This window comes from Perna viridis, chromosome 14 (genome assembly GCF_037379345.1).
Source record: "Perna viridis isolate PV_CMFRI_1.1 ecotype Kerala chromosome 14, ASM3737934v1, whole genome shotgun sequence".
NCBI classification, from domain to species: Eukaryota; Metazoa; Mollusca; class Bivalvia; order Mytilida; family Mytilidae; genus Perna; species Perna viridis.
In genome coordinates, this window is record NC_142458.1 from 28204016 (window position 1) to 28216592 (window position 12577).

At 31.4% G+C, this 12577-nt stretch overlaps 1 protein-coding gene across 6 annotated transcripts in view; it reads right to left on the reverse strand.

Moving 5' to 3' along the window:
* Nucleotides 1-12577, reverse strand: part of LOC148598883 (uncharacterized) — a 36626-nt gene that overhangs the window by 5125 nt on the left and 18924 nt on the right. For 5 of the 6 annotated variants that reach the window (XM_088560952.1, XM_088560950.1, XM_088560953.1 and 2 more), the window contains 8 exons: nucleotides 12087-12209; nucleotides 11612-11820; nucleotides 11195-11240; nucleotides 7013-7152; nucleotides 5220-5345; nucleotides 3518-3632; nucleotides 1655-1789; nucleotides 322-447 (listed from right to left, as the gene is read on the reverse strand). In XM_088560952.1, coding sequence (XP_088417078.1) covers nucleotides 322-447; nucleotides 1655-1789; nucleotides 3518-3632; nucleotides 5220-5345; nucleotides 7013-7152; nucleotides 11195-11240; nucleotides 11612-11820; nucleotides 12087-12209 — 1020 coding nt within the window. Of the gene's footprint in view, nucleotides 1-321; nucleotides 448-1654; nucleotides 1790-3517; nucleotides 3633-5219; nucleotides 5346-6890; nucleotides 6930-7012; nucleotides 7153-11194; nucleotides 11241-11611; nucleotides 11821-12086; nucleotides 12210-12577 lie in introns of all 6 variants that reach the window. The other variant, XM_088560951.1, reaches the window with a different exon arrangement.

A 12577-nucleotide genomic window follows, 5' to 3' on the forward strand; every position in this document is an offset into this window, starting at 1 on the left:
GACAGATCCAGAGGGTTCTGTAGGGGGAGAAATTCCCTCTTTAAAAAAAAATGTTTGCCATTTTTGTAAAAATGAGCAAATAACAGCCTGGAAATATCCCTTCTCAAAATCGATTCACTTTGCTTTGAATTTACGATTATAAAAAAACTATTATGGAAGGACATCAATAAATAAAGAAATCTCATAGCAATGGAAGTGAATTTGAAACTTCTTTGATACATCATAAAAATTTGCAAATTACTTAAAATTAGAGAATAATGATTTACTTCTAGTTATCAATACACCGGAGGGAGTTAATGGTTTGGGGAATGAAACACCAACCTTTGAGTAACTGTACAAGTGTCCACAATGCCACATGTATGAAGTTAGGGTCTGGAGATTTTAGAAACATATCAATATACAGAAGAATGCCTTTTTTGTTCTCAGTCCTCAAATCCTCAGGAATTGCTAAAATTAGACAATTACTTATCTACATTTAACTTACCAATAATTGTATAATGTATCACATTTAAAACTGTGAAGATCTTATGTATCTCCTACCTCGTAATCAATTTACATGTATATACTGGGGAGTATCACTCAAGGCTGTATACTGTGAAAGTACTATTGTTCGTGGGGAATCAATTTTTGTGGTTTTCGTGGGTAGGTCAAACCACAAAATTTGATTCCCAATGAATAGCAGATACCCATTGGTGTGTATACTGGAAACTTTGCAACCATGAATTCTAGAATCCATGAACTTGTGTTTCTGCCCTGATCCATGAAAATTGGTATACAAGAATTAAAGTACTTTCACAGTATACTGTGGAGTATTAATTTTCCCATAGTTTTACTATGCTAGTGTTAAATGTTAAATAAAATTGTGATTATCAGTTGCATTTTAAATACTATTAAGAAGTGTCTTTTTTTAATATGTGTAAACTGAATGTCAGTCTATACTACTGATCCAAGTTCACACACATTTACAAATTTTGTTCCATTTCACCCTTTTCCCCAATTTTAAATCTATCCAAAAGTAAATGTGCATTTACATTCAAAAGCTATATTAACAGAGTATTTATCCTACATAACAATTATACTTAAATAAAACCAATATCAGCTTAAGAAAATATTTCCTTAACACAAGATCTTCATAAACCAGACACTTTTATCAATTTAAATTTTCCCACCAATTTTACTTGGTTAATATCACTGCCCTTCACTTCCTGTTTGTAAAACGGAAAAATTTCGATGACAGGATGGATAATTTGGCTTATAAGAGTTTTTAAATAAAAAAAATTTTCCAGACATATTACTGCAAGACATAAATTGCCTGAATGTAAATCTATTACTAAATATCTTTCAAAGCCAAAAAGGAGTCCCTCAAATCTTTAGTTGATATGAAGAAAAGATCTTAATTTTATTTGCATAAATAATAGAATATTATTGAGCTGATAAATTGCAAGAAACATATTTACTTGATACAAAAGAGTTATTGAATGATCTTTAAGGAACTACATTTGGACTATATTTTTGTGTAGTGTTCAAAAATAGTAGGGAAGTTCCAGTGATAGACTGGTGACATAAAGTATTTTGATCCTGAAGGATCAAAAACCCCCAAAAAATAAAATAAAATCTTCACTGACCATTACTGAAAATTTAAGTGATTACTTACAAACAAGAGAGAGTTGTCCCAGGATGCCAACACTGTTATATTGTACTTCAGAATGATTAGACAGCGAGGCCATTGTGACAAGCTTGGTAAAACATTTCCCATTGTGTAACTGTAATAACTTATACTTCACATCATCTACAACGGAAATCTCTAAAACTTAGGAATTCTAGGATTAACAGATTAAATGGGTCATAAACCATGCCATCAAGATGAAAAACATTGTTATGATGTGGTAACTTGCAAATAAATCATACCCCAGGTAAATAAAACAAAAAAGTCACAATTAAATAAAAAATAAATGTTTACCTAACAATTTAGTGCTTAGCAATAATTATAATTCAAGAGTGAGAAAGATGAATCGTATAATTCAACGGCAAGATTAGGTGTTATGGGCTAATTCCCTTATTGTAAAAAAAAATTTACATGTCTTTAATGTTATCTGCCTCAAGTAGTACGAAAATACAGATTTCACATACTTAAAATTTTTTATATATGTCAATGACTAACTTGTATCCAAGAAATAAAATCCCAAATTTAAATGACTGAATTGAAGATAGTATGTATTGCTTAAGAAATTTGATTCCTTGAGTTTTAAAATAATTTTTTTTTTTAATGTTCTGACAGAATTTAAGTCTTCCCAAATATTGAAAACTTAACTAAAAAACACATGTTGTTATAAATATATTATATAACTTTAAAAGTCATCAAATGTCAAAGAAGTTACATAGCTTTCTCACATGTAATTTTCAACATACATATATTTGGTACAAACATTTCGATGATACTCTAAGTACTTATAATTAAATTGTCCCTCTGACAACATTAAAATCATGTAAATATATGTACTATCATTGTAAAAGTTGTTCACTGAAAAGGTATTTGTATGTTTGCTATGTAGTTTCATTAACCATTGATCAACGTTTGATGCCCTATAGCAGATATTTTCTTGCATTTCAACATGAGAATGATTGACCAACCAAACAGACCCTGATTTATACTAGTCCGACATGCTATACTTTTTATTGTACTAGCTCGTCGAAACAACAGCCAACACACTTGGACATATCATTTTGAGCTAATAAGTCATCACTCTATCCCCTTACATACTTTTGTGGAGAAGCAGTTACTACCAAATTTAAAGCCTTTGATGTGACTCAGCCAAGGATTAACCCATGACCTCCAGCACCTGAGGCCAGTACATAACCCTGAGACCACCTATGTGATGTACCAAGAAATATTGTAGGTTATACATGTATATTGTACATTTTATAGAACAAACCTACAGAGATCCTTATTCCTATAATTCTTTTACCGTGGAAGCTCTTTTGTGGTAAGTAACCTTGTGATAAAATTTCAAAAAGATTGATGCACTTTTACTTAATTGTCTAGAAACCCTCTGTGGAGGACAATAATAACACCACCATTTAAGCACCAGTTTCATAAAATTCAGACACTATCTATGATAAAGGGTTTCATGGTGTACAAAAACCCACAGAACAAACATTTATGTATGCATTATTTTTATAAAAATAAATGTGAATAAATGTAATGATAGTCCTTCCTGTATTCAGACCTGTACTTTTTTACAAACCATACATTAAAATAAGTAAAATTAATCCTATTCAAGAATGATAACTTTGCAAAAGTGCAAACTTTATACAAAATCTATATAGTTTTTATTTCAAAAGTGCAACAACTGAATGACAAACTAAGACTGATTTGTGGTCTGAAACTGTTCCTGAAATAAAATAGATGATGAGTTTTACATATGTATAAATCGCCTCCTTTCTTGTTTGTATAAAAACTTATAGCTAAATATACGACTGTACATATTTTGGTGTTGACAGAATGTAAGAAACTTACCTTCATCAGTGAGAATAGCCAATGCAGCTGTGACCTCAGATAAGACAGGGATCTTGGTATCAATATCAAGCAAAACAAATGTTAATGCTTCTACACAGTCGTTGTCAATTATAACCTACAATACCAGATTGACATACAGATTCTCCATCAGTAATGAGTGGTTTCTTTTATTTCTACACTGGAGATGGTAAAAATAAGATTTTCAATATGTGGGCTTTGACAAGCTTGGTTAAGTCTTGGTTTTAGAATAGACAGTGAAGAAATAACTCAAACAAGAATAGGCTGATGGAGAATCTGTTTGTAGAAAAAAAGTTAAATAGCGGGAATTCTCTTGCAGAAATTTAATCACCGCCCAGTGGTTAATAAGTCATTTGCATTTTTAATTACTCCCTAAGAATGCAAGAAAATAGTTTTTTTCCATGTTTTTATTCATGTAACTGAGAAAACTCTTCCTCTATAACCAAGGTTCCAGTCTTTGTAATAATCTTGCCATGGATGAAACAACAGTTTAGCCATAACTTTACAAAATTTTATAACCTATCAAGAATATAGAAACAGAGAGACTCATGTTTATTAATCATTTTAGCACAGGCCATTAATGTTGATTTTTTACCTCCAGTGAAAGGAAGAAGTAAAATAACCCCATAAAAGTTCAAGTCATCATAAAATAATGATTAACTTGAGTATCAATGATTCTAATTCTGATAGTTATAGTATTTTTTCATATTATTCATACTCTAAGGTACCCTAAATTAGAATATTTTGACAGTTTTCAGTCAAATTGTGCATGTTTAATTTGGTGTATTCGGGTGTAATCTTCAGGGTGGAATCAAACTAGCCTTTATTATCATAAAAAGAATCTAACACTACCAGTATCATATTATGACAAAGGGTCAATTTAATTGCTCGACAGACATATATACAGAATATTGTTCTCGTTCACACCTACTAAAACAAAGATAAATATTGGCCGCCTATAAATTTCAAAATCATTATATTTTGGTGTGTTTAATTTTGGCACTTTTAAGAGAGGAGGAAAATAAACCAAAATAAAACTATGACCAAAATTCCCCTATTTACGTTAACCTATTTATGTAATGAACCAACATATGCAAACTGCAAGTGTCACTTAGTGCCATTCAAATTAATAGAGATTGTGATCAGTAGCCACATAAGTTAAATTTCCATGTTTATGTTGAAAAGGAAACAAAAAGTTGAAAGAGAAGAGACATCTTATTTTATTTTAAACATTTTTAAATCAATTGTTTTTTCTGTATCAGATTAAAATGCAATATTAATTCAGCAGAATAGTACATTGGAGCAATGTGACCTTTGACTATACATGTAACTGAATCAATAAATTTGATAAAAGTAAATTTAGACAAATCTCTAACACATAATACAGCCTTAGACATGTTAGAAATGTCATAGCACATTTCATTTTCTTTTTTTCAGAAGCAAGGCCAGGGGTGCAACAGGTGCAATTGCATCCCCCTTTTGAAAAAAAACACCTTGATTTACATCTTAGTCTGTAATTAAAGAGAAATCATACCAGACAACCAAGTAAAATTGCTTTTCAGTGATCAGTTTGCACCCCTCATCCCTGCCATTCAGAAAACCTGGCTACAAAGTCTTCAACCTAATGACCTCTGCTGCATAAAAAAGGGACATACTATACCATATAGTTATTTTAAATGTATACCCTGTGGTGATCCCCAACAGCTAAGTTCCTGATTGTTCCTGCAGCATGCCTCTGGGATTCTGAATTTGAGCTATCACATAACACTGGCCTCAAGTCAGGGACAATTCTCTCCTGTATCAGTGGTACCTACCAAAAACATAGAATATAAAAAAAATGTACACAAATTTTCATCCTGGTGGGGTTGTTGCTGGTTTTTTTTTTAGGATTTTGAGGGCTTCAGTCACTTTTGCGGTCGACGTGAATTGGCACTGAAATGCATTACATATCAAATGTATGATTTGGGATGTATAATGAATAACTTTGTTGTCTCTTTGGCATATACACCATACCTATTCTTGTTATAATAAAAACTAATATAAAGTGAAGGATCTAATGCATTGTGGGTGAAAAAAGATTCTCAGAAATAAACATGAAAATGATAACAAAGTGCCACAGGAGTTGATCCCATGTATTATACAGCCTGACTAGTATGTAACATGGATAAGATTTGTGTTATAGACTAGTCTGGCTGCATAATTGATATTCAAAGCAAGGCCCTGTGACAGGTCTAAGAATTATAAATATAAACACCTGTGCTAGCACATGATAGGCCTGACTCATCATTTATTATATGTTTTAAGAACTCTGAAACAAAAAATATATAACAAATGTTACATGAAAAGAAGCTATCTTTTGTAATGACATTGTAATCTGATGAACTGTTTACAGACAGGCGGATACCATCTGTTTAGGTATAGAAATGATAACTAATTTCACTATTTTCATGCAGGGTAACAGTGTCATGTAAATAGTTCTAAGACCTTTTTCCCTAAGGAAAATTGTCATTTATTCTTCAATTTCTATTGTTTTATGTTAGATTTGAAACACACGATTTATTGTCCGGAGTATAATATAAGTGCATGAGAAATCCACATACTTTGTTTGTCAGATAATAATGCAGGATATTAAAAGGGGTCAATTTATGTCTCTTAAATACTTGCATTGGTAGGATAATGACGGATTCATATTTGCATATTAACCTCCAGAATGCCATACTTATTCTTTTGGTATACATTAATTACAAATTGGACACTTATAAAATGTCTTTTCAAAGAATCATTCACATTCTTTTTTTGATATCAGTCCTTGGTTTCTAAAGTAATGAGTAATGATTGTTTTTTTGTAAATCATTCTTTATGCTGATGTGACCACTGATTTACCATTTATGACGCAATAGCATGCCCATGCTATTTAATCACCACTGATATTTTCACATGACAATGGAAGAGGGAGGTTAGAGAGCTGTAAAACCTAGATTTGACCCATCAATTGAAATACCTGTACCAAGTCAAGACCATTGTGGTACCAGCTACACCAGTAATGTAATATCTATTTTGCAAGATTTATTTTAGACTTGACTTGATTATGGATCAGATTAGTGTCTGGTAATTTTGTTGTTATCCTTCAATGTCTTAAAATTACCCCCTTTTCAAGAAGTACATTGGTCCATTGGTTACCAGTTGTCTATGTCTCAAGGTACATTATATGCCTGTGATCATAGGTGTTTAAATGTTGCTTGACTCCACTTTAAGACAAATGCACTCATGTTAAAATACAAATACATTACTGTAATGTATTACCACTAATATATGAGTAACTCTCTTTTGTGGCATCATGTTAATAAATTCCTACCTCATTTGACATGTGTATAGAGAGATTCCTGAGACAAGCCTGAACAGATCCTGGAGACTTACCGTGTTAGACTTGTGTATAGAGATTCCTGAGACAAGCCAGAACAGATCCTGGGGACTTACCTCGTTTGACCTGTGTATAGAGAGATTCCTGAGACAAGCCACAGCAGCTCCCAGAGTATTTCTATGTGAGGCTTTAGACTTGATTATGTTGTGTAGAAGAGGCAGGGCACCATACTGTACAATTAAAACCTGATTCTCATCTGAAAATAGAAGATTTATGATTTACATGTAAATGAACACAAATGAACAACTGGTGAATTACTGTCAATTTAGTATTTTTCATGGTGAACTAATTTACTTTTTATACAATTGACAAATAATCCAAAAAAATAGAACCTTAATTTTTTTTATACACTATGAATAACTATTAATGATTTTTTAAAACAATTCCCAAACTAATACCTGTAAATATGTTCAGTACATAAGCAACAGTGAAAAATACATTTTCAGCATTTTAATGAATCAAGGGAACCAGGCTTGAAATAGTAATCAAAAGATTATAAGTTCATTGATGATGATGACAGGGTAAACAGACAAACAAAAAAACAAAAGAACATGAAATACCCAAAAAACACATACAAGAAAACAAAAGTAAATAACAAGGACTCAGTTAAAAACTGGGAGCTTGAACCAAGTGTGCAGGTGGGGTAACATACTCTGCTTTTCTAGAAGTACCCACCAAGTTGCTCATAAAATGTCACATCCGCGATAGACCAATAAATTAAACAAATCTAATTTACTTAATTTGGTTTAGTTATGACTATAATTATCAGGGTTTTGTCCTATGTTCAACCTCCCATACACATACTTCCTTTTCCAGAGTTAAAGATTGAGAATCAGATACTAGTACATTATGTACATGTAGTTGCCTGATCTAAGATCTGTACAAGCCTGTTACCACATGTGATCACAAGTTATCATGAAAATACTATGGCATTTAAATTTTGCTGAAGTCAACCATAAAAACTTAGAGTTTTTATACAAGAATGACGAATTTAGGTCATGTCAAGTCATAACTTTCTTAATTGACATTCTATCAGCCCATTGATTTTAATATCAGTTTTTAATTTGATATTAATTGACTTATTATATGTATACCGGCACTTCAATTTATAACTGATAAAAACTTCAGGAGTAATCATAGTACATTTATTATAACTATTTACTGCATTCTAAGGAAATATCAGGTGCATTGATACATATCTAATGCTTATATGAATGATTAAAAAATAGTCAATTATTTCAAAATACATTAATACACTCCATTAAGCAATAAAGGTTCTTAGCAGCTTATTTTCCATCCATCAACCAAGACAAAATTATCACCTATATAGACCATTAAGATTATATAAGCAGATAATACAACAATCATTTATATAAGATTTGCACCTTTAGATAACGATATAAAACAGCTGTTCCAGGTAAAACTTTACAGCTGATTAGACAGAACTACTATAATCCTTTATAGACAGTTTGTATAACTGATGAGTAAGACTCCACTGTATGTACTTTATAGGCAATGCTTTATAGTGAGAGAAATGTCACTGATAACAGTGACCAGGTGTTAATCATAACAAAGCCAAACAGAATGGATCATGTCATGTAACAGGGGCTGATTATGAGTCAGGATTACTAAGATTTATATAAAATCAAAGGCTGGTCAAGGATTTCAGGCTGTGAAACAGAAATAAAAACCAAATGTATAATGAGCCAAGATCATTTTGTGGTTAAATTTGTGCAATATGTGTGTGCAAAATCAAGATTCCATGCAAAAAAAAAATAAAACTACATGTAACTTTTAGATTCCAGGGGTCAAAATGCTGTTTCTAACCCACCCAAAAATGAATCAATGCCTGAACATGCAGATATATATTTTTAATCGGATGACCATATATATACGTATCAATTCTCAAATTAACAGATTCTGTCAATTCTTAAGTTATTTATTTTCAGATTGTTTCATTTAAATCTTAAAAATATTGGATACTTGCTTCTTTAAGATAAGGTTTTTATTTGACATTTTTTCTTGCAATTATTCTTCAAATAGAAAATGGCAGAGATTAATACATAACATTGAATTACTTTTGTTTTTTAGTTTTTAATTCATAAATATTACACACATTTAAATTTCTTTTCCTGATAGACCCTCAGAATACCTTTTACCAAAACTATCATACAGTATTAACGTGACCAAATCACTGCGTAGAATGAAACATATTTCAATTGACCTTGGAATATTGATTTGTTTAAATAATTTCCTACATGTAAATGCTACTTTTAAAAACAGTCTCAATATTGCACAAATAAATGAGTCACCAATTATATATCTATAAATCTGGACCACATCTGTGTTACAGTCAATAGTGTTTCCTTCCTCTCAAACAAAGCCTGTCTTAAGATTTGGATTGTTTTTGTCTTTTTTGTCAAGTGTATCCCATTAATGTTAAAGATAAATGAATCACAAACATTGATTTCCTAGAAATTAAATATAATGACATTTCCTTTCAGTAATAGACAAGCACAAATGTAAAAATAGACTTGGTAACTGTAGCCCTGTTAAAGGTCAATTATACAATGCATCAGCCAGAAATACAAGTCACAGAAGCAATGCATCGGCCAGAGATATAAACCACACAAGCAGTGCATCAGCCAGAAATATAAGTCACAGAAGCAATGCATGAGCCAGAAATATAGGCCAAAGAAGCAATGCATCAGCCAGAAATATAGGTCAGAGAAGCAATGCATCAGACAGAAATATAGGCCAGAGAAGAAATGCATCAACTAGAACTATAAATCACAGATGCAATGCATCAGGCAGATATAGAAGTCACTAAGAAGTAATGCATTAGCTAGAAACATGAAGTTGCACACATTGCCATGCCATGCATAGCCCCATTCATAGAAGTTAATATTGGAGAGCAACCAAAATTGCTTACAACATATGATTGTTGTGACAAAATTTTGGAAGGACGGACATACGGACAAGATTAATCCAAACTACCAAACATTTGTTAAATGTAGAAATAACATAAACCATACAAAAACATTTAATGATTTGGATCAATATAAGAGAAAACACAAAAAAACTTTTCTTTTTATACTAAATGATAATTGTACATAAAATATAGAAGTTGACTTGTTAGGCTTTATCTTAAAGAACATTTACAATTTGAATCTGGTCTATCTTTATTTGAAGAAACTTATTACAAGAAATTATTTTAGGTAAGAAAAGTTGGAATTGACAGGTTGAAAACAAGCTAAGTTCATTGCAAGAATTATAGGTCATGGAGTACTATTTTTTATGGTTTTCTTGATTCAGTTCAACCACAAAATCACCACTGAAATGTAAAATCTCAAATGATAACCATAATGGTCGAATGGTATCCAAGGACTTAAAAATTTCACAAAACAACTAATTTGACAAACCATGAAAATTTATACTTGAATATTGACAAATAAAAAATTGACAATTTGCGGAAATTCTCATAATCTTTTTTTTTTTAAACTGCCTCTTCAGTTCATTAGACTTCATCAAAATACCTATGTAGTTTTTGAGAACTTGGGCTTACACAATTTTAATATGCCAACACATTTAAATGACATTATCTCACCTTACAGGCTGCCTCTTTAATGTAACTTATAGCTATCAAATTAAGTCTAATCAAAATCAACAGAGAAAGTCAGAACAAGATGTGTTTACCAAAAGTAAACATGTGAACCTTTTAAGGATTGTTTTACCTATAGGCATCAAAAAATTATTATTTTCCATCATGCATGTCTACATGTAATGCCTAACCTCCTTATAAAGTTTCGTATAATCAATCAAGCTGTTTAGAAGTGTGCTAACATTATGTGGGTAAGAGAATCAGAATAACAGATGATCAGACAAACAGAATGACCCCAATCCACCTCAACCACGTGTAATACTGTGAATGTACTATTTTTCATGGGGTACCAATTTTTGTGGTTTTCATGGGTAGGTCAAACCACGAAATTTGGTTCCCATTGAATAGCAGATTCCCACTGATGGGTATACTGAAAACTTAAAAACCATGAATTCAAAAATCCACAAACTTGTGCTTCTTCCCTGATCCAAGAAAATTGGTATCCATTAATTAAAGTACTTTCACAGTAGATTGCGTACAATGGTAATTACAAGGTGACCTTTGGGGTCTTCAAGCATTTTATACAGGTACTTCATATTGCATATAAACATTAAGTCACATAAGTAGACAAACTTACCATCAGAAGCTAAATTCCTGAGTGCATAACATGCTTGACACTTTACCTACAAATGAAATAGAATTACTTAAACTCTGTAAAATCAAAAAAGGCTTCCGCCTCTTCAAAAGATCTGAATGTAGATTAAATCTTCAATGCACAATTATTTTACTTTTACTGAGCATTTTTTTAAATCTAAATTTAATAATAGTTAGTGGTGAAATACTAATTCACAAATAGGCCAAAGGAGAATCTGTTTCTCCCATGTATCTATACAACTTGAAAAATGTTAAAATGGTGAGAATCTTCTCGAAATATTTAATAACTCACTCAGAATTTTAAGCACATTAAGAATATGACAAAAATATTTCTGGATTCAGGAATAAAAAAGAGTGGATAAGACAATCATTACAGCACTTTAAACCTATATAATCCTACCCTTTCTTTCTTTGTATTGAGAAGTTTAACAAGTTGTTTTATCACATCAAAGTGTCCAATGGCTGTCATCATAGCCCTATGTTTATCATTCACTGCTAGATTACTGAGTGATGCTGCTATGTAATACTGAATGTCGGTATCTCCTGAGTGTAGGATATCAACTAAAACTGGAATAGCACCTTTAGTTACCAATTCATTTCTGTTTGATTCTGAAAATAAAAACAAATTCTTCATTTCATTCCTGTATATATAACTTCCATCAAATATTGAGGGTTTTATGAGATTCCTTTTGTTTCAAAACTGTAATTTCAATGTTACTTTGAAATCGAATAAAGTGGGTATTAATTTTTGAATTTGAAGGATATTGAATTATTGTACTCAATGTTCAAATAATAAAATGTAGGTAATTCAAGTTTTCAGGCCCATTTTTCTATCCAGGTAGTTTCCATCAAAACATATCACATATAAGACCTACGTTGATGGGTAAGGTTAAGTACAGCGCCAGCGGCATTTCGTTGGACTCTGAGATCGGAAGATTTCATCAGGTTCAGCAATGGTCTGATTCCATGGTTAGAAACAATCAATTGCTTGTTTGAATCTACAAAGAAGGTATTGTAGTTTAAACAAATGAAAATCTGTCAATGTAACACATTCCTGTTTTTGTTTCAGTCCTTACATGAAGGTATTTTACCCTGTATATATCTACTGCACCAAACAAAACAATGTGAAAAACCATAATGGAACAGGTTATCCTTTCAAAAATCACATTTATTGTGCACATGAGAAAATAAATGTTTTACTGTCAGTTTCAAAACAAAAAATTTATTAGTACCATATGTCTTTTTTTTCACGTGCGGAAAATTTTGCATTTTATTCAAAAATTGGTAGAGGATTTTTTGTGTTATAATAATTGTGACAACAAGATAAGACAAACATTAATAACCATTTTTTATCTTCATAAATATT